Raw genomic sequence first — 22,156 nt, 5'->3', positions numbered from 1 at the left:
CGGTGGGGAGCGGCATATTTACAAAGATATATGACACAAATATAAATATATATATATGAGTGTCATATATCCTTGTACAGTGAACATTTTTGTGTCATCCATCTTTGTACAGTAAATATCTTTGTATTTGAAAATAAAGAATTTCAAAGAAGGAAGAGTTATGGGCATTTTAATGTTTATTCATTTTTATCAATAAGAATTATAATATTATTAATAGTAATATATACACTCACCGGCCACTTTATAAGGCACACCTGTTCAATTGCTTGCTGACAGAAATAGCTAATCAGCCAATCACTCAACACATATCTCTGTACAGTGAATATTTTTGTGTCACATATCTTTTTTACAGTGAATATCTTTGTGTCACATATCTCTGTACAGTGAATATTTTTGTGTCACATATCTTTTTTACAGTGAATATCTTTGTGTCACATATCTCTGTACAGTGAATATTTTTGTGTCACATATCTTTTTTACAGTGAATATCTTTGTGTCACATCTCTGTACAGTGAATATTTTTGTCCAGTGAATATATATATAAATATAAATATAATATATATATAATATAATATATATATATAAATATAATATAATATATATATAAATATAAATATAATATATATATATAATATAATATGTATAAATATAATATAATATATATATAAATATAATATATATATAATATATAATATATATATAATATGATATAAGTATCTTTTTATAGCGGTGGGGAGCGGCATATTTACAAAGATATATGACACAAATATAAATATATATATATGAGTGTCATATATCCTTGTACAGTGAACATTTTTGTGTCATCCATCTTTGTACAGTAAATATCTTTGTATTTGAAAATAAAGAATTTCAAAGAAGGAAGAGTTATGGGCATTTTAATGTTTATTCATTTTTATCAATAAGAATTATAATATTATTAATAGTAAAAATATAGATAATAATAATAGTTTGGAAAAGTATAAAATAAAAAATAATATTTAAAGTAATATTACGATAATTTCCTGTCACTTTGCAAAAGTTGCCCCCGGGCTAATATGAATATATCTTTGTACAGTGAATATCTTTCTCCAGAGAATATATATATATATATATATATAATATAATTTATATATATATAAATATAATATATATATATCTTTGTGTCATCTATCTTTGTACAGTGAATATCTTTGTCCAGTGAATATATATATAAATATAATATAATATATATAATATAAATATAATATATATATATTATAATATATATCTTTGTCATCTATTTTTGTACAGTGAATATCTTTGTACAGTATATATATATACATATATGTATATATATATACACATATATGTAGAAAGATAGATGACACAAAGATATTCACTGTACAAAGATAGATGAAACAAAGATATTTACTGTACAAAGATAGATGACAGATATCTTTTCTTAAATAAAAGATATTTAAAAAACATTCACACCTTGGAGGACGGGACTCCATGTGGGACTCCCTAAAAATTGGTATTTCACCTGGATGGGCATAGTTGATGCTGCTATATCATCCGCTGTAAAATGAAAACAAAAAGATATGAAAGGTGATATTCAAGCCTATGATACAACAAAATGAGCCTGGATACTTCACAACAACATTAAATATGCGATATCAAAGAATACAAATGGGTTAAAAACACATCAAAATTTAAAACTTTTATTTGTGAACCAATGAAATGGACTGCAATCCATCTGTGTGCCTTCTATCTTAAAGAATACTAACATGAACGTAAGGAAAAAACAAAAACAAACGGCAAAACGTGACAGCTGGTGCCAGACGCTGGCTTCACTGGAGGGGACATGTCACATTCTGCTGTGAAGATGGGTGTCAACAAGAGATTTCCCCTCCAGTGAAGCTGTCCAGTATAGCGATGCGTGCTGCTGCTTTGGGGTCTTGGAACACAATACAAAAATATAAGCTGGAAGCACAGGATCATTTTCCCACCTGCTATGGCAAACACAACACTAACAACGGACACTGAAGTTAACACAAAAGGCAGGCTTCAGTGTCTTGTCTCATACAAGTGCTTTAACTTTAAAAGTTGGACTATTAAAAAAATATCAACCCACACCAGCTGTCAAGTAGAAGCGTAACAAATAATAATACCATTTCATCATAATGTTAATTAAAAAAAAAAAAAAAAAGCTTAATGTTCACACATTTCAAAAGAACGCACCATGGAACATATTTTTCCGCCCCACAAAAGTCAGTTTGTTGTTTCAGCACAATGTTGTCAGATGAGAATTTATAATACGATTTTTTAGGGGAAGAAATTGGCTTCTCCGTTTGATTCAGGAGAGATTCTCACAAATAGGTCCCTTCACATCAAGAACTACTAATAACGCACCTCTTTAGGTATTCACAAGTCTCTCAGACAGTCCCATGAATCCATTGCAGGTCTGCAAACTTGTCTCCTTTAAGTGAAATTGAAACAGAGAGGAGTTCTGCGCAGACATTGAAGGCATTTAACTATTATACAAGAGAGGCTTCTTTATAAACAAGGCTCTGTAGACCCAGGCTGTCACCACCAACAACTTAGAACCAAATGCTTCACAGGAGAACGACAAATTGACCTTTAGTACATCTCAATTTCACTTTCCTCATTGTTTGGTTGGAGACCATTGTGTAAAATTAGCTTAAGAAATAACACTTTTCACTCTATCTCTCACCTAGGAGGTATGTTTTACATAGACCCTTAATGTTCTCTTGAGATCCGTAACCCAACGTACAGCCACAAAGCCACGTAGCCTGCCCAGGAGCACCACTCAAGGATGTAACAGCAACCAAGGAAAGGAAGGGAAGGGGGGGGAGGAAACACCCTGAGTGTTTGACTGCCAGTCACCACCGCTAACATTACTGAGGTAGAGATTGTCCTGGGTTCGAGGACAGATGTTTTCATAAGCTCCCCAGCCAGAGAGGTGCCAGATCTCAGCTTCCACACATTCGTATATACTTTCACACTCACTCACTCAAACAAGTTGGACAGACAGACAAACAGCTCTCTGCTCCTCTGTCTGTCCGTTTAACATCCTCTGTGAGCTGGTAGGCAGAGAAAACCATCTATGGTGACTGGGAATGAAACACTAGGACGCAACTGGGAAAACACACACTACCAGTTAGCTTATCTTCATAACACTTGAGGGGGCGATAGCTCGGTGGCACAAGCTCATAACATGCTGTCCTATCGCCTCTGCATGTAAAAACACTTTCCCTTTGTTATCTTTGCTACATTCGCTCATCGAAAACCTGCCATGTGACAAGTCGGGTGGCTCTTTTCCCTACGAGGGTCACCGCTTTTCTTGATATCCAGCCTGTAATTAAACTATTGAAATACTGCAGTGTTGTTTCTTTTTACATAATGTAACATTCAAATAACAGTTTGATTGAATAGAGTGAAATGACCTCAGCTCTCTCACAACTCACAGATGCTGAGGTCATTAGCATGACTAGCTTGTGATATGTTTCGGATGCTGACTGAAAATAGTGACCTAATTTATCCTCCAGTCTTTATTCATAGCTGGACAACTAAAAAGAAATGCGTCATCAATATAAAAACCAGTCAAACTAAAGCAGAAGGAAACCCTAAAACCAAGGAGATGACAGGTAATCTTTAACTGAGGACATGGATACTAAACCTTTGCATACAAAGTCGTCAAGCAAAACAAAAAACATAACAACAAAAGTAGCTTTCTATGGCCATGTTTGCTCAAAATAAAAAAATCCAATTGCTTCCATTTTGGTTAAACAGTTTCTCTTTTCCCCTTTGTTTAAGGATCACAGATGATCTCTTCAGTACGCTGATATTTGCTTGTTCAGAGTGGCGTGGAGGCAGCTCCATATGACGGAGAGAGCGGGGATGTGGGGCAGGACTTTGGCAAAGTTTGACAAGATGATTTCTCAAGATTGCCTGGGGGGGATGTTGAAGGGGACTTGGTGGGGCTATAAGGACGGCAGCATCTGTTGTCCATGAAAATCGAGCAGCCGCTGATGGGGAAAGTTCGGGAGCAGGTCGAGGGGGACCGAGGCGCCGCTCTCACATGGACTCAAACTCGTCGATGCGCTGCTTGGTGTTGCCCGATCGGATCTGGCGCAGCGTTTTGTATTTGTCTCGGCCCGCTTTCACGTTCTCCGCGTGCAACACGTCGTTCTGCGTCTTCTTGGTTTCGTCCCTGGCCTCGGCCAACTCTGAGCTTAATGTCTGGGAGACAAAAGAGAAGGAAGGATGAGAGGGCGATGAGGAGGAGGGAGGAAGGAAAAAGACGTAGAAATAGGAAAAAACAACAGAGGGCAATGAAGAGGCATAGAGGTTGAAAACAGGTGCAGAAGAGCAAAAATGGGAAAAATCGTTTTAAAAGTAATCATCAAATTGACGCAAAGCGACTTATCTACAGCCTCTGGTTATGTGTGTCAACACGTGTTTAATATAGATAAATAAATCCTTCCAATGTGGTGCTACAGTTCAACTTACTTTAAACCCTGAAGCAGGTGTCGGTGGTTACATAGGTTTGGTCAAAGCCTGTTTTTGTTGTAAGTTAAGGTTAATAAAACCATTTGGTTGCTGTTTAAATTCTTCTTGCCATAGCTTCAGTACACGTCCTGGCTTATGCATAAGCCCAGCTTAGATCTACAGGCTCTGTATATTCAACGTTAGGAAAGAGATTTGATGTACTTTGATCTGATTGATCTGTAGATCTTTAAAGCCAGGCTACAGTCTAAGCCAGCACGTCTGCTCCTGTTAAAAGCAGGAGTTTAAAGAATGGACAGAGAAGTAGGCCTTATCTTACCCTTATTTGCCATTTCTTGGCTGGTGTTCCTTCTTTGCAACAAAACGGCTGTTAGAAAATAATATAATCTTGTTGTTATTTGTGTTTGTGAGACGCAAATGTCTTTTTGGTTAGATAAAACTGATGAATTGAATGTTTGTTTGGAATAAAGAGATAAACATTGTTTAATTAGAAAGAGGCGGATTTATTCAAAAGGGTAAGTTTTACACTCCTTTCAACCCCAGGTTACTCTTTACATCATTTATTAGATGGGATTTTTATTTTTGGGATTTAAATGAACTTAATATTGTGTGTGAAACATCCTTTGACCTTGGGAAAAGTAGTTCCCAGGGTCATATCATTTTGTGATGTGTCAAAAGCCTTTAAATTTGGCCCACAGGCCGCCCCCAGCCCCGCAAAAGGTTTATACCCCTTCCTCTCACCTGCAGCTGTTGCTTGACCCTCTCGTTCTTCTGAGCTTCAGTGACGCGCGCCTCCTCGCTGCGGAGGTCCAGCTCGCTGACGCCCTCATTGGAGAGCTCGGCGCTGGCTTCCGCGTGGTTCTCGTCCTGCTCCTCGTGCTCGCTCTCGGCGTGGCTGACCAGAGGCGCCGGCACCACGGTCATCGCGGTCTTCAGCTCCTCCTTGGTCTTCACCAGGTCCTCCTGGGCGGACATAGCCTGCAGGTTGAGGGCATGGAGGGGGGAGAGTGTAAGACAGAGATGCATGCCTGGTGACATTGAAAAATTCAATGTTAGAGCTATGTAGGATTGGAAGAGAGGAGTCCGGTACCTTGTGCTGCCATTCTGTGGCCTCGTCGTCTTTCTTCCTCTTGGCTTCTTCCAGGAGAGCGATCTTGGCTGTGAATTCAGCCAGTTCACCAGCCTGGGATAAAGTAAAGACCCTACTGTTACACACACTGTACATTTACATTTAAGAACGCGCTAATCCCATTACTATAATTGGAGAGCGGTTTGTTTGTGTCTCTGTGTTGTGTCACCACTGGTTGTCTCATTTCCACATTAAATATCCACATAAAGCAGCCTGTAGTTGCTCACACCATCCGTGAAAACAAACACACACCAGTTGTTCCTGGGTCTTCTGCTGGTCTGCAGCCTGTTTGACCAGCTCCGCCTTGGACTCCTCAGCCGTTTGCCGGTCTCTCTCCAGCCTCTCGGCCTCCTCCCTCGCTCTCCTCCTCTCCTGCTCCAGCTCCAGGGCCCGGCGAGTCTGTTCCTCCAGCTCTGTGGAAGGGCAGACACACAAACGTGTTATACATCACTTTCATTTCATCTTTCTACACATTTCAAATTCAATCATCAGTATGATCTCTCCTGGAAGTTACTGGTCAAATCAGATACTGTTGATTCAGGTACATAAATCTGAACTGAGGGTTTATTTACAAATACATAAGGTAAGATTTGGCATTGGACATGGTTTCTGAATAAATACAAACAGTAAAAACAACCAGAGGAATGAAAAAAAACATTCAGTTCATTCGGGTCATACAAGCATTATGAATAGACATGATTGGCCTCGACTCACGGCCCTGGAGAGAGGCTCCACTTACAGACACAAGGAAGGGAGAGGAGGGAAGGAAGGAGTAAACTGATGGATGAATAAAAAAAGAAAAACGGTTACCTTTCTGAGCTCTCAACGTCTGCTCTTCAATCTTTCTCAGCCTCTCCATGAGCTCGTCTTTCTCGCGCTCTATCCTCTCCTTTTCTTTCTCCGCGTACTCTCGCTTCTTCTTCTCATTCTCCAGCTGGGCTCTGAGAAGTTTTGCAAATAAATGTTTCAGATTACGCAGGCTTTTCTATGACAAAAATGACAACATGGGTAGAAGGTATTCCTGTGCAGTACCTCTCCATCTGTTTGTGGTGCTTCTCCTCTCGGGCCTGAGCCTTCATCTGCTGCACCTCGATGGTGTCGGGCTTTCTCCTCCTCATGTACAACTCGTGGTTACCCATACACAACGCCAAGATGCGCTTGTTGATGCGCAGCCGCGGGGCATAAAACACAAAGTCCTACGTGTTTTAAGAAAGAGAGAGGAGAGAAAACATATCCTTAAATGTGAAGCAGGACATGTACTCTGTATACATGTTGACGTTGTTATGCTTTTGATGAATCGGACACTCACGGGTGCTTTCTTGTCAATAGGTTTGATGACAAACTTCTTGTCGTTGAAAGAGATGTTTCGAATCTCACTCCAGGGGAAGCCAATCTTTGGTGTCAATCTGAAAAAATAAATGTCCAAACGTTAAAAAATGTACACTTTAAACATTTAAACTTCCCACTCTTATGACAACATACAGTACAGGGTGTTACACAGTTGGCTGTTCATTCAGCCAGCAGATGGTGCCAAGTATGAACAGACCACCTTACAGGAAATCATCTTCAATTTTAGATTTTTCAATGAAGTGTTTAAGAATAATACCAGGAAAGAGAAGTAGGTTGATGCAACTTCCTGCCAAGAATTAAAAAAGGATTGTGGGTGTTGTCTTTGATCATGAAGGAACAAATAGAAAGAAAGGAAACGAAAGGGATAATGTGATAATGAGGATGTTGAGAAACTATCCCTTATTTCCCTTCCTTTGTCACCTGGACAAGAGGACAAGAGGATGGCAGTTGTGATGACCTCAGCTAACGGGACAGGATGGGGAAAGCAGTGAGAGGAAACGCTACAGGAGTTGTGATTAAATCTATCCTTTCTCTGACCAGAGAGGAAAGGAAAGACTCTCCCACACGGTCTTCCTTTCTCCGCTTCTCCCTCAGTTTTCACTTCTAAAAATATCGCCCTCTAAACTTGTTGGACATTGTGCATGTCATGTTGGCATCGAGCGTCCCACAAAGTGAGAAAAATAGTAGCGTGGTAAATAAACAAAACTGTCTAATATGTATTGGCAAATGGATCCGGTATCAGATTTAGCGCCACCGCTCCAACTAACTACAGGTTTTTAAAAAAAAGTCAGCTACTGTAGTTTGGCTCGTGATCACATTTACAGCACTGAATCTAAGTGTTTCCAGAGATTCTAGCAAACACCAAAATATGTCTCTCAAATTTACAATGTCAAAGCTGAACAGGCAGTTGTTTACAAGTTGGATGAATAATGCTGAGCTGTTCTGAGTGCTTACAGTACGTGCTCTGCAGTCATAACAGAAAGAGACTGCACAGAATGTCTGTTCTTTGGGCATTGGATGACTTAAGTCCTTGAAAAATCTATAAAACATATTAAAAGCTATACACAGATGAAAGATAATCCAAAACAACTTTGTGCAGAATCTGAAAATCTTATGATAAAAATGATATTTTTAAGGTTATTTGCTGATAAATAAGACACAAGGCTCTGGCTCTGATCTTGTGGGGAAGTTGGGTGATACATAAGGTATATAACAGACTGCGTTATGACGACATGTGTTGACTCACATCGGTTGTGGCACGCTGTGTCATAAGCCTCCACCTACTCACTCATTTCTGCTGCTGTTTAGTAATCACCTGCAAACCACAGCTCTGATCCTCTTGCAAGCCTGTGGTGGTACGTGACGGGATTCATACCAAAACATACAAATAAATAATCTGTTAGTGTGCGTCCCTTACTTGTCTTCGTGTTCGTAGATGTTGAGGCCGAGGGCGTCCACGCCCAGCCACAGCTGTGTGCCCTTCTTGTTTTTGATCTCAAAGTAGTTGACTCCGTACATCTCCAAGTCCTGGGCGATTTTAAGGTATTCCATCATCGAGTCCTCTCTAGAGAGGAGGAAAAGCAGGAGGAGTTAGAAGTAGGGCTGTCAATCAATTAAATATTTAATTGTGATTAATTGCATTATTGTCCATTGTTAATCACGATTAATCGCAAATTAATCTCACAATTTTTATCCCTTCAAAATGTACTCTTAGTCAGCAAATATGCTGCTTTATGCAAATGTTTGTATATATTTATTATTGTAAATCAATCAACAACACAAAACAATGACAAATATTGTCCAGGAACCCTCACAGGTACTGCATTTAGCATAAAAAGATGCTCAAATCATAACATGGCAAACTCAAACCCAACAGACAACAACAGCTGAAGAAGGGACGTTAAACGCGCTTCAACCGCCTCACAAGAAATAGTAGGCCTGTCCGGTGCTCAAGGAGTAGGGCAATCTTGTAACAGGAGAGACTTCAGAGCTGGTCCAAAGCACGCAGTTGGCGTCGAAACGTTAGTCTTTAAATAAAGTTGACTGCCTTAAGTCCGTGTGCTCCAGTGTGCTTTGGACCTGCTCTCTCAAGTCTCTCCTGTTACAAGACAGCAACAGCTGTGAGTGTGTCAGTGTGCTGACTTGACTATGACTTGCAAACTGCATGTGATTATCATAAAGTGGGCATGTCTGTAAAGGGGAGACTCGTGGGTAACCATAGAACCCATTTTCATTCACATATCTTGAGGTCAGAGGTCAAGAGACCCCTTTGAAAATGCCCATATAAGGAGAGTTTGACACATACCTGAGCATTGTTCTGTGTTCTTCGTGCCAGGTCTGTATCCTGTCCTCCCACTGCTCCTTGGTCAGCTTGTGCTGCTCCAGGACCCTGCGTGCACAAACACAATGACTTCACCTGACGGGGGATATTCAATGGCACAGAATCGTTTCCTTGAGAGGAAATCATTGAAAATTCCAACAGGGAAACGAGACGCATTCCAGGTTTCAACAGACCTGTGTGTGAAAACTCGGACTCACAGCAGAGCCATATAAGTTGTGACGCATTTTTTTTGTGTGTGTGTGTACCTCTGAGGCAGCAGTCGGTCATGGGTAAGGTACCCAGGCTTGTGGGCATCTTTGTTGTAGTCTCCATACTTGGCCTGGACAGAGTATGACGCCAGTAGCACAGCTGTCTCTGGGGGACAGTAGTTCTCGTCGTTCAGGATGGCCTCCTTCACCTGGTGGAACGGGAGGGAGTGACAGAACTCATTTAATGTGTTCACTTTTTCCCAAAATTTCAATATCAAATTCAGTTAAAATGTTGCACTACATTTGGATGGAAACTTGACTAGTGAGTGGCTTGTTACCTGCAAGAAGAAGAGTCTCTGGGTGATCTCCTGGATGAGTTCCTCTGAGACATCCTCAGGGAAGAACTTGGCTCTGAACTTAAACTGCAGGGGGTTCTCTTTCTTCACATCCTGCTGGGTCACCTACAGGAGAGAGACCACATTTCCTTTTATCAGAGCACATCAAGGGACTGTAATGAACAAGCATATTCATCACATAACACTTCTGTAATCTGGTCACTGTCAGATCTTTTGATATCTGGGGGACATGTGCTACTGGGCTGCATGTGGACAACTGTTGCTCACATACAAAATAGTTTCCGTTGGAGCCCCGCTTGTTAGAAGAAATCACAGTTTGTCACAGATCAAGCTGACAGCCCTGCATTTGTCTACAGTGGCCGGAGGGCCTCAACAAACACACACATCTGTGCTCATAAACACACACAGGCTTCACACACACTTGTAGAGCGTGAGGGGTACTTTCTGTCAGGCACTCGGAAACACACAGACACACTGTAATAGCAGGGCTGTAGAGGCTGGAGGGTGTGTTGGCCTGAGCCAGAGAGGAAGCCTGTTAAAAGGCTCCAGACGAAAGCAGAGCTTCCAGGCAAATAACAGACAAATAACAGACACTGACTGGATGAAAGACAAACAGAGAACGATGTGAAGGAAAGCGAAAGAGAAAGGCCCTGACAAAGAACTAAAAAGGCAAAGAGACAGTAAAAGAGCAAGTGTGTAAATGAAAAAACTGTGTTTTGGTGGTTATGACGAAGGATAAAATTAAAGCAGTGGAAGACTGACCTTCTTATTCAGTTTGAGCCAAGTGCTGTAGCCTTTACTGTCCACGTACTGTAGGCCAAAGAACCAGACCTCCCGCAGACCCACCGTCTTCACCACCTGACGATAAAAACAAAATGAAATCTGAATTCTTACAGGTTCTACAAGCATCAGACATGACATGCCACAAAGGACACCGGCCTGAATTGAACCAGGAACATGCCTATACATAATTTTAGCTTTTTGGAAAAGCAGTAACCAGTAAAGTCAATATTTGTGGGTATGTCTCTCATGCTCACCTGGTCAAAGAGCTGTTTTCCTGTGGTATTAGGTTGGATGGCAAACTCCAGCTCTGCATCCATGGTGGTCACACGGACGTTGATCTAGAAAACAAACACAACCAAGAAGTTTAGTTTGTTTGCCATATTCCACAGGCAAAGATTTTACATGGAGAGATCAGATACAGCACTACCTCAGCCTTGAGCTCATTACGAATGTTACTTTTTGCTTTGCATGGAGGTGCAGTTAAGTTTGTGAAACATAATGCCTTGTGGGTAAAATGCATGGCACATAACCATAAAGTCTGCAGTTCAACTCACGCTGGGAATGAGTGCTGTCTGTGCTTAACGCTAGACATTAATTACCCTTTTTTCTGTCATGGAATAAAAATAAAACACAGTAGATCCTGTAGAATGTGACACACGCCATGCACGTATCAACACAACTGACGACACAGAAGTGCGTCTAACTCTCTCAGTCGAGCAACGATCTTCTATGAAATGCAGAATCAGAATAGAAGCATGTTTGCTCAGTATGCGTGCAATATGTCAATTTCCCTCGATCCTAACCAAGGTTTTGTAAAGGGACTGTGCAAACTTGGGCCTCTCTCCCTCTTTCCATTCTACACTGCCAGGGTGGGCAAGCATCACCTTTCGAGGCAGCCAACTACTCAAGGACCTCTGTTGGGGTGGAGCTTTGGATAAAACTCAGTCATTAGCTGCCAGTAAATGGCACTGGCAGTAGGCCAGCAGCAGCTGATGGCACAGAGCAGAGCGGGGCTGACCTCCGAGGCATCTCGCATCCTCCCCCCCACACACACCTACGCACACACTGAGCGGTGTGTTGCCTCAGTAGTGGTTAACAACGCAAGAAGAGAGAGACCGAGGGAAGTGCAGAGGAAGGCGAGAGGCAAAATGAGAGGCAGAGTGCAAAAGCAAAAAGTTTAGCAAGAGTGCAGAAAAAAAAAAAGAAGGTGGGGGAGATAGAGCGCGACAGGAAGCAAGAGAGATGATCTGGGGTGTACTCCCTTTGAGATTAAGTTACAGCGAGGTTACTGTAGATGAGCCAACCGTACAGAAAAGGAGGGAAAGGAAAAGGGACACAGAAAGAAGAAACCGAGCAAAAAAAACCTTTCCTTTTCCTCTCAGCAATTATACACAACCTCAGGAAAGCTTACTTTGCATTTCTCTCCCTCTCCTCTCAGTTTTTCTTCTCCAGCGTTCATTCGTCTCTGTTTCTCTCTATATCCCTGCAATGAATAATCCATGAAACTTGTGTCTATACAGCACATAGCTGGACTCCCCCGCGCCACAGTGTATCTGTCTCCCTCTCATTAAAAACCCATGAAAAGTTGCAGCACTTTCTCCACACTATAGACCTCTCGCATGCTCCTGCATGGCCTAAACTTTTACTATAATGTGCATTATTTCAAGGGACTAAACTGTGTCCCACGTGTTCATAACCTAACCTGCTTAAGGCCAAGCTTTATTTTGGTTGGAAAATGTGGGCAGCTTCCCAGGAAAAGTCTTAAGTGACTAAATGATTGTATTCTGCCTTCAGTCAATTTTCAATTGATGTAGTTGCTGTGGTTTGTGCTCTTTGAGGCCAAATTCTCTGGCATGCTTGTTGCCAGTGTCTTTCATTTTTAGTCCACATCAAGACCAAGACTTAATCCATGTCTGGGAAATCAACCCAACTTGCAATATATGCCAGTTATCTGCAGGGGAGGAAAAAGAAATGGATTCACATAAAGGATAGCTCGTCTGGCAATTAAGGCTAAATCAGAGTTGGACAGGAGTGGAGGAGGTTTTTAGGGCGACTGTCTACAAAACTGAGGCCGCTCTGCAAAAAACAAGATATTCCAATTAACGCTTCATTGAAGGAAAGATTTAAGGAAATTCAGCTACAAAAGCAATGATTTGCAATTATGTTTTAGCATATATTTCACTGTAAATAACCCAATTTGATGGAACACATGGTTTTGCATGAATATACCAGACTATTTGGCAGTTGTGTATGCTTTTATCAGTGTGAAACTAGCTCTTCATATCTGTGACATTACTTTGTGTTTTATTTTTCACCGAATTATGATGTGTTGTCTGCACAAAACAGGGAAATGCGCCATTATTTTATAGTTCTCAAATGAAAAGAGCGTGTCATAAGCTTCATAATTAAATCAAGTACCACTCTGAGATTGGAGAATTTTTTAGTCTTAGTTTAGTTGTTGTGTTTTTTGCATGATTCTGAGCTGCTTCATGAATGCGAGTCTAGATCACTCTGGGCACTCTACACCAATGACATTGACATCCAATAACATTAGCTGCATATTACAAAACAGCCCTGTCAACATCATTTCAATGAGGATGCTAAGGATATGGTTACATGATAGAACATGAGCTACTGCTGAATAGGAAAACCAGCTCTTGACTCTGCTTAGTTTTGCTTGGACACTTAACAATTATTATGGATTATGGATTAATATAAATCCAATTATAAACCATCAACCACAACAAACACATGTGAAAAAATATTCAACAAGAAGCCAGCAATGTTTGCAAAAGTTCCATCAGAAGCCAGTGAAGGCACCAAGGTCACCGCTCCTCATTTCATACTACTGCAGGCTGCAGCAAGCCTTTGCACAACGCATAATACAACATTCAACCAAGAGGAACTATTACTCATAAAAGCAACAGGCAGAGGTGAAAAGCGTAGACACTTCCGCCCCTCTCTTTTCACACCGTGTATGTCCTGCACACACAATGTATAATTGAGCTTTGGCAATGAATACATTCCACAAAAAAGGTCTTGATTTACCGTTTACTACCTGACTATGGGTCTCTGGCAGGCTGTAAACAAACTGTGGCCCTTTGCCTGATGAGTCATTGAAAGTTCCAGCTGCTACGGGACAAGCAACATACATAACATGTTATGTACAAGATGGAAGACCAGCTACCTGAGTGTCTGAGATACAGTTGTTTCATGGTGCGATAACAGTATTTAACTTGTACTCTTCATGCCAGTTTCTGATCAAGGAGAATCTCCATCATTTAAGAACTGGATGGGAAGATGGCATCACAACTAATCCATAGAGTTTTGTCCTCAGTGACCTAACTTTACTTTAGAAAACACAGACTTGCATTTAATCCAGGTGCTGAGGCCTTTTTGTGAAAAAGATTTGCAACAAATTCCATCACACTAAATGAAGCCAACAGCAAACTACTAGGGCAACATCGCGATCAACTCTTGCAAGTGCACAAAACAAACGCACATCAGCACAATAACCTGTTCATGGTTGACTGACAGGTGAATTAAGACTGTGTTGGTGTCCAGACTAGCTGCCTCATTGGCTTTCTGAGATAGGAGTAGTTATGGAGAATGCTGTGCTGAGCTGGGGGTTTCCAAGTGACCGGCCTTGAATGTACCGTCCCCTGCATTTGTGTGGGGCCCGCCTGCCATCAGCAATCAGCTGTGAAAGAGCCAACCTTTGTGCTGCATGTGTGTGTGTGTGTGTGTGTCTCTGCCAAAACAGAGCCAACCAGCACAGAGAGAGAGGTGGAATCCTGTATGGACCAGACGGTCAGTTAATCCCATCTCTCCTGCAGAGAGGGGGAGGAGAAGAGGGACAACAACATGCCGAGACTCTGACACAGCTAATCACACACTACGACAACTGAGAAGTCTCGAAGAAGCGACGTTTGTAAGTCTGTCATATACGACCGATCTGTCTGGTGATACTAGACACACTGACTGGGCAAAATGACAAAATTGCTCTCTTTAAAAAGAGAGTAAGCAAACAACCAAACAAAGACACATTTAAGAAGTTATTGCAAGGAAAAGCATCTATACTACCTGCAAATTATGGTGTATTAGTTTAAAGCTACCATGCCATTTGAGGGAGCCTGCGAGTCATGATGTGAACCGATGCCTCACAACTTCTTAAAAGCAAGAGGTAACCCCTAAAAGTAGTGTAACAACCCAGAGCGTCTGAGGCTAAATCCACACTAATACGTCTTTGCTTTAAAATGCATAACTTTTGCTATGTTTAAGCATAGCGTCCACACTACTCCGGCGTCTTTGAGAGCCCTAAAACGGAGACGTTTGGAAACGCCGCTGAGTCCGCTTAAGTCTGGACGGTCAGAAACGAATTCCGAAACGGCCCTAAAACGCTCGTCTGGATGGAGATCAGTTTTAGTTTTAAAACAAAAACATATTAGTGTGGATGTAGCCTAAAAAAACCTGTTCTTCATTATTTCCAATGAAGTTTTCAGTCTCTTTGCCAACATTTGCATACTGAATACACATTTTCAGCTCATTTAGTTCTGTTAACAGATGCTTTATGGCTGTACTTTACTCAGTGAAGAACTACCCCATAGCATATTGTACCTGTATATCCTGAATAGTGTAGCAGCAGGAAAAACATCTGTCTCACTAACTCCCTCTCATTTTTTTCCGTCCTGTTCGCCTCTCACTCGCCGCTTACTTAAAGGAACAGTGTGTAGCATTTTGGGGGATCTATTAGCAGAAATGGAATATAATATTCATAAATATGTTTTCATTTGTGTATAACCACCTGAAACTAAGAAGCTAAGAATGAGCCCTTCATACCTACATAAGGAGAAGGTCATCTTCACAGAGTCTGCTGTGTTGAACCGCCATGTTTCTACAGTAGCTCAGAATGGACAAAGTTTAAGGCTGGGACTATTTGACACTGTCGTACATAACACTGTAATTTACTCTACCTCCTTCATGTGCAGTATCACTAAACAGGCCTTGAGCTGCAGTGAGTAGTTCAAGATTGCAATAAAGCGCTGACTTGACAAGCAAGTGAGGCCATCAAAAATGAAAAGCCAATGGGTATCTCAGTGAGTCACAACACCAGTGACTGTATCATTCACATTTTGTTTAGTCTTTCTTCGTATGCTTTAAGGATGTTTCTAAATCCCCCTCTCCATTTCAATTGTGAAGACGAGTTCCCACTCAGACGCTCCTCTTGTTAAATGTGCAGCTGTTAAGTTACTGTAAGCTGTTTAGAGGAGCTTTGCCTCAAGAGACACACACACACACTACAATCAGTAGAATTGCTAATCTGTCCTGCTGGGCTCTGAGCAGCTGTCTGTCCCTCTGATAACCCTCCTGCAGTGTGAGGCAGGCTTTCGGAGGGGAGGAGGAAAGGAAGGAGGAGTGAGGAATCATTGCTACCTACAATCACAAACATGCAGCCTTTGGGGGAAGGGAAGGTGAATGCTGAGTGTGAAGCATCCCTTTCACAAGAGGACGAAAAAAATCGACTTATCCATGTCCAGACAAGTGTTGGAGACGGGATCTGAAAAGCTGCCAGTGATTTTACAAAATACACTAGAGGGATAATAAACAGGAAAATGGAGGGCCTTACTTACTCTACTTGATTATGGACCTAACTTTTGTATTGTAAATGAGGTTAAGGGTCAAACACAACAGGGAAACAGATTTCTACTGTTGCCCAGCAACAATATTGCAACTCCTCCCATCAAATAATCTCCACTGTTTTCCTTCCTCTTCAAATTCCTACAGAGTATCTCCTGAGCACTATAACACATTCCCATCTCTTTTTCTTCTCTCTCCATTTCCTACTATTCCCAAATTTTGTATTCACCCATCTGACATTCTTGCCCTAACAGTCCCTCAGTCGTGTGGTGATAATCCTCTCTCTTCACCTTGCTTTTGTACTTCCACAGAGACAGGATGTTGACATAGACCGAGCCCCCGATGTACACAGTGGGCCCCTTCACCAGCAAACGACATAACAGCCACAAGCTAGGAAGCCAGCGAGGGCCCTCTTCCTGTGGGGTGCTATCACCCCATAATAACCCTGAATTACTGTGTGGAGGTGTGGAGTAACACGCGCAAAACCACATTGCACTCATTATGTATACTACAAATAAGAGCCATGAGGATCGTAAACAATGTAGGATATTGCAAACACACACTAACGCGTGGTTTTTACCAAAGTGGGTAAGCGACTTTACTGTCTTTTTCGGAGGCTGTAGCAGGCTGTTTTAGAGCTAAAGTGAAGATACTGTTATCATATGAAACTGAATCCATTGGTAGCAACCATGTCATACTAGCTTGTCGGGAAGGAGGTTCAATAACGCTCCAAAGTTGGGCTAAATCAAGAACAATACAACTAGCGGTACAGGGATGAGGACGTGTCTCTCTCAGAACTGTGACGCTTGTTGTTGTTGTTTGTTTTTTGTATCAAGATGATTATTTATGTGTATGTGTGATAAACATTAAATTCATTATTTAAGTTATAGAAAGAGGTAGGACCATACAAGTTCTGCCTACTCATTTTCAGACATAAAATATGTATTTTTAATTTTGTATATGTTTACAGTTCATTTTATTGGTTATTCTTGTTTTGTTTTGAAATAAATCTATCGAATAAGAAACTTCTATTAAGTCGTGACTGCTATTGCAAAATCACGACTGAAAAACAAATTCAGTACCCTCGCTACTAGCTCGAAAAACTCTTATGCAACTCAACCTTGCGATTGTTTTTAATCTTTGGTTACAGATAAAATCTGACACTGAGGCATAAGAGGTCTATTCTAAAAGTTTTGATGTCTGTCTCCGATCCCAGAGAAGGTCACGTCTGATCGACCCTGCCTTTGCTTCCTCTGTTTACTGTGCCTCCCTGCGACAAGCTGTACTCTCTCTGTCAGTTAGTTATTGTCTGTGACAGAGATGTCGCTTTGAGCTGAGCGGCCAGCCCTCCACTGAGCTGTTTTGGGATGGTGCCCTGGTGACTCAGGGGACAAGAGGGGGAAGTGGAGGATGACATCAGTGCCTGGCTCTGTTCTTCTTCTGTAGCTTCCCAAAACCTCCAACCCCCCACCCACAAACACACAGAAACACCAACCACCTCAGGAGATAGACTCACTTGTGGCAAAGCCTGATGCCTGTTGTTCAGAGTTCATAAGAAAATTTCTGATGCAAGTTTTAGCAACTTGACCTTGAAATCTTATCATGAAAAAAAAACGTGAATCAAACGCAACGTTAGCTTTGATTTACAATGCATCAAATAGACAGATTTGTCGACTAAAAAGGCCAAATACTCAGTAATGCTATGTCATAGTTAGAGTAACAAGTGGTCTAGACCAGTGGTTTTCAACCTTTCTTGTATCAAGGACCCCTAAATTGATACACATTAAGTCACGCACCCCAAAATTGATAGTATTTTGCTTTAGGGACCTCCATTTGAAAAGATTTTGGTTGTTAGATATTCTATGTTTAAGACCAGAATTCTATAGTTGACAACTACAGTTGAGGAGATAACTGTGGAGGAAGTGAAACCTATACCAGAATAGTAACTCTTATTCAAATGGGCTCACTTCTATGGGGAATTAAATAGTGAAAATAAACTATTCCCCATTTTTCTGGAGACACCCTGGAACTGTCTCAAGGACCCCTGATTAAGAACCACTGGCATAGACAACTTCATACTTTGAAAATCTTTTACTGATAAGTGAAAACTAATTGCGCAGCATCCCGAGACTCATGCAGCAGGACGACAGCGGGACAGCCATGAAGGGGCTGCATCAAATTGGTTTTGTTTTGGTGTTGTTCACATCCCAGGACTCTGGCATTCACGCCACCCTTTAAGCAACAATGGCAGCAGTGTTGGAGTTGCGGGGCCTGTGGGCCTGGCAGTTCATTTCACACTCTGGCTGTTGTTTACTTGGAAGAGGAGTATGAGGAGTGGGAGCAGCCATGGGCATGAAACTGCCACTTCCCAGAATGCAAAGACGTAGCTTTCAGCAGCAGTGCATTCCGACTATTATGACAACTGGAGGGAATCAGTTTATACAAGCAGACTAGGCAGGAACAAACAAGCAACTTTCATGTTTCTGATTCATATCATATATCCTGAGCTACATGGGCTACTGCTTAAGAAGTTCTAACACTGCAAGCTTTTTTTTTTTTTTACATCAAACAATCTGAATCGATGAGCAAGGAAAGTGCCTAACTCAAGTGTTTTTTTCTTTACCCTCACCGCTGCATGTCTGCATACCTCTGTAGAACACAGTATGATAAAAGCTGCTGACATTTGTACGCCAACTCTCATGTGGCTCCTTTCAGCCTCTTACCGGTTTCGGCATCTTTGCTTCCTCTCCGCCTTACACCCGACAGCTGAGAGGATAAATCCGTCACAGGACGGCAACAACACCTGTATCACAGGACCTGAAAGCGAAAGAGACAATATGAGCAGCGGCCTACGTACAACATTATTTACTTGTGTTTTTTTGTATTCTCTCTGTAACAATACATTACAATGATTAATCTTTAAATTGGGCAGACATTCTTCCTTCAAAGTTGACAGGTTTTTTATATCAGGATCTATCAGTCAAGTCTTGAATTCAGTGGTATAGACAACACAATGCATACGACACAAAATTAATATAAAGTTTAAGGAGAGAATGAAAAAACAAAACTGAAATGAGTCCCATTCCTAAATCTGTTAACGACTACAAGGCACAGAAACCCCAAACAGCCAGAAGCACAGAAGAGTGGTTTTGCATTCAATCTCAACATGCACTTTCACATTGCTGAACATAGTGCACATACGGAAACTATTACAAGTGTGTATGGGGGGGAAAACTCCTTGAAACATAATTAGTAGAAGAGAAAACCAAAAGACAGTCAAGACATTATGTGATGACTCATTGTAAAATGATCATCAGTTATACTTTATCAAAATAAAAGATCTCAAATTGTCGGATATTTGGAGAACGCATCTATCTACAAATCTATTTCACCCTGTATATCGTCATTGCACAATATACATGTCACAGTTCAGGTACACTCTAGTTGAAACACAAGCCTACAAGTTGGGTAATGACCTGGGTTGAACTGCCATATGATACTGAGATGATCCAGGGAAAACAAGAGTTTTTTTGTTATGTGAGCATGTCACATCAATCAGATCTGGATGCTCCAGTATATGATCTGATGGTATTGTGCTGAGTCATAGATAGCATATCACAATCCCAAAGCTTACAAAGTGGTCTACTGGAAAATAACACTACTCAGTACTACTCAGGTGTAATTCTCACTGTGCAATATAATTTTCCACTTGTGCAATTTTGTTAATAGTCTGATTATTGTCAATACTGTATATACTGCTCCTTTTTTTTATACTTTCTTTTATTTAAATGGTTCATATTTTGTTACACTTTGTTTAGCTCAGAGTATAAGTGAGTATAATGCTCTCATTAGACAATGATAATGGTCTTACAGAATAACAGTGTAGCAAATAATATGGTTATGTTGGAGAAAAATGTGTTAGGAAGCCCACTGACTATTTATATATATTATATACAACATAAGGCATTCATGACGTAGTAAAGTTCCATTCAGTTCTTGTCCTATACAATGATGTAATGGTGATGTAATGTAGCTACTTTAATTTTTTTTAATTAATACCCCTCTTTTACAGCTAAAAATACTTTTCAAAAAGGACCCTACTCCATATTGGTAACTAAAATAAATAAATAATAATTACCATAACACAGTATAAGTGAGTATAATGCTCTCATTAGACAATGATAATGGCTTTACAGAATAACAGTGTAGCAAATAATATGGTTATGTTCTAGAACGATGTGTTAGGAAGCCCCACTGACTGACTGATTTGAGGTGTAACGCTAGCGTTGGTACCCCAGATTAAGACGTGCCCACTTGTAGCTTGTGAGCAATGAGCTAGCTTTACCCGCCCGACAGTTGGCTTCCGTTACACAGTGATTTAACCAATATTTAACCAAATAGTGGACAAAAAAAGTCACACTTGTTAGCTATAAATGTATGAGACGACGAAAACAATTAAAATACGTACGTTTGTCGTGTCAAAAAAGACGTTTTTCACGAGTTTCACTCCAACTGAAGGTAAAAAGGTGTCCGTTTGAGAGCCTGACTTTTTTAATGCCAGTGGGTGTAGTCGACATAACGGTACAGCCAAATGTTTGCCTCCCCTCATAAAACGTAAAGTTGTAGAGCCTTAACATTTGAAAGTTTGGCCATCACTAATTCACCACAAACAAACAAATAAAAATATATATAATATAAAAATAGATTGTGACTACGTAAGGCGTTTACAGGCAGTTTAAGAGGCACAACTCGTCTATCTATGGTGTGTATACATGTGAGGATATCCGCTATCGCATCAAACTCATCTTTTAGGGACTCACCAGGAGGGATGAAGTCTTTGAATTGATAGAAAAGACTGGTATCTTCAAGGTTAACACGATATCCACGGTGGTAACCCCGCTCGTTGCTTATCTCTTGCTGCTTTTAGACGAAACAAATTCCCGCAGAAACACCGCTGAAGTCTTAACAACCCATAAGGCGATTTGGGGTCCTAGTGGTCGAGCCAGCTGGAGTGTAACACTACGGCTTCCGGTCACGCCTTTAAAAATAAAAGCCTCGAGGAGAAGAAATCAGCTGTAAAAAAAAAAAAACTTTTTTAGGGTTTTATTTATAAGAAATCAATGTGGTTGATGGAAATGTCGTTTAAAGGAAGTATCAGGTGCAAATTTAGGGACCAACCTCTAAAACAATATGATTTTACCCCCAATCTAGGGTAAATTAATGCATTATTTAATGGTTTTTAATATGCTATGGTAATTTAAGAGGTTTTCTGCATCATTTAAGGTATTTCCCATGTTACATTAAAGCGACCCCTGAGTCCTTTTTAAGTTATGAAACTAATTTTCTTCATGCAGCAGCCCAATTTTCTTGAATTTAGCCATTACTTGTCTTAATGTATGACTGAAAATATCTTATTTAAATCCTTATTAATTGAAAAATTCCCTTTATTTGAACCCAAATGGTCTCCCAGTGGGAACTACATAATCTGTAGAACCAAAACTAAATATTTGATCCATCTCCATCTCCATCTTGATTTTGTGCATATGTGTACTGCAAAAATCCAATATTATTCTTTATTATTATTTTCGATCAGTATAGAAGGATTGTACAATAATGATTTGTTGTGAATTTACGATACGTATTTGTACATAATATTAACTTGCTTTTAACTTTAAAGTAAAATGTACACTATATCAAATAAATTCCAGTATTTCCACACACATATGCACATTTACCCTGGAGTGTAATTCCCTGGACTCTTTGGTGTTTGACCTTTGTAACACTTTGTATCTTTAACCATTCTAATAAGCTCCAAGTGAAATTGCAAATATTTTTATGTACACCTTTCTCTCCACATCATCTC

At 40.5% G+C, this 22,156-nt stretch overlaps 1 protein-coding gene across 4 annotated transcripts; it reads right to left on the bottom strand.

The window, feature by feature from the left end:
* Positions 1–1,684: 1,684 nt before the first annotated feature.
* LOC119483624 (radixin-like) lies at positions 1,685–21,294 on the bottom strand. 4 transcript variants are annotated; one of them, XM_037761880.1, is made up of 15 exons: positions 21,114–21,292; positions 19,017–19,110; positions 10,911–10,994; positions 10,636–10,731; positions 9,856–9,978; positions 9,575–9,726; positions 9,294–9,377; positions 8,406–8,552; positions 6,948–7,044; positions 6,671–6,834; positions 6,449–6,579; positions 5,891–6,051; positions 5,600–5,692; positions 5,251–5,487; positions 1,685–4,242 (listed from the first exon to the last, which is right to left on the bottom strand). In XM_037761880.1, the coding sequence occupies exons 2-15, from the start codon at positions 19,026–19,028 to the stop codon at positions 4,078–4,080; spliced, it is 1,746 nt and encodes a 581-aa protein (XP_037617808.1). In that variant the 5' UTR covers positions 19,029–19,110; positions 21,114–21,292; the 3' UTR covers positions 1,685–4,077. The 4 variants fall into 4 exon arrangements, with proteins under 4 accessions (XP_037617808.1, XP_037617809.1, XP_037617811.1 ...); XM_037761881.1 differs by lacking the exon at positions 21,114–21,292 and adding an exon at positions 20,762–20,981; XM_037761882.1 differs by lacking the exon at positions 1,685–4,242 and adding an exon at positions 4,277–4,876 and having other exon boundaries at positions 21,114–21,294.
* Positions 21,295–22,156: the final 862 nt, after the last annotated feature.

The sequence above is a fragment of the Sebastes umbrosus genome, chromosome 24 (assembly GCF_015220745.1).
Source record: "Sebastes umbrosus isolate fSebUmb1 chromosome 24, fSebUmb1.pri, whole genome shotgun sequence".
Lineage (NCBI taxonomy): Eukaryota > Metazoa > Chordata > Actinopteri > Perciformes > Sebastidae > Sebastes > Sebastes umbrosus.
The sequence above is the reverse complement of the archived record's forward strand: the minus strand, read 5'-3'. Positions and strand labels throughout refer to the sequence as shown.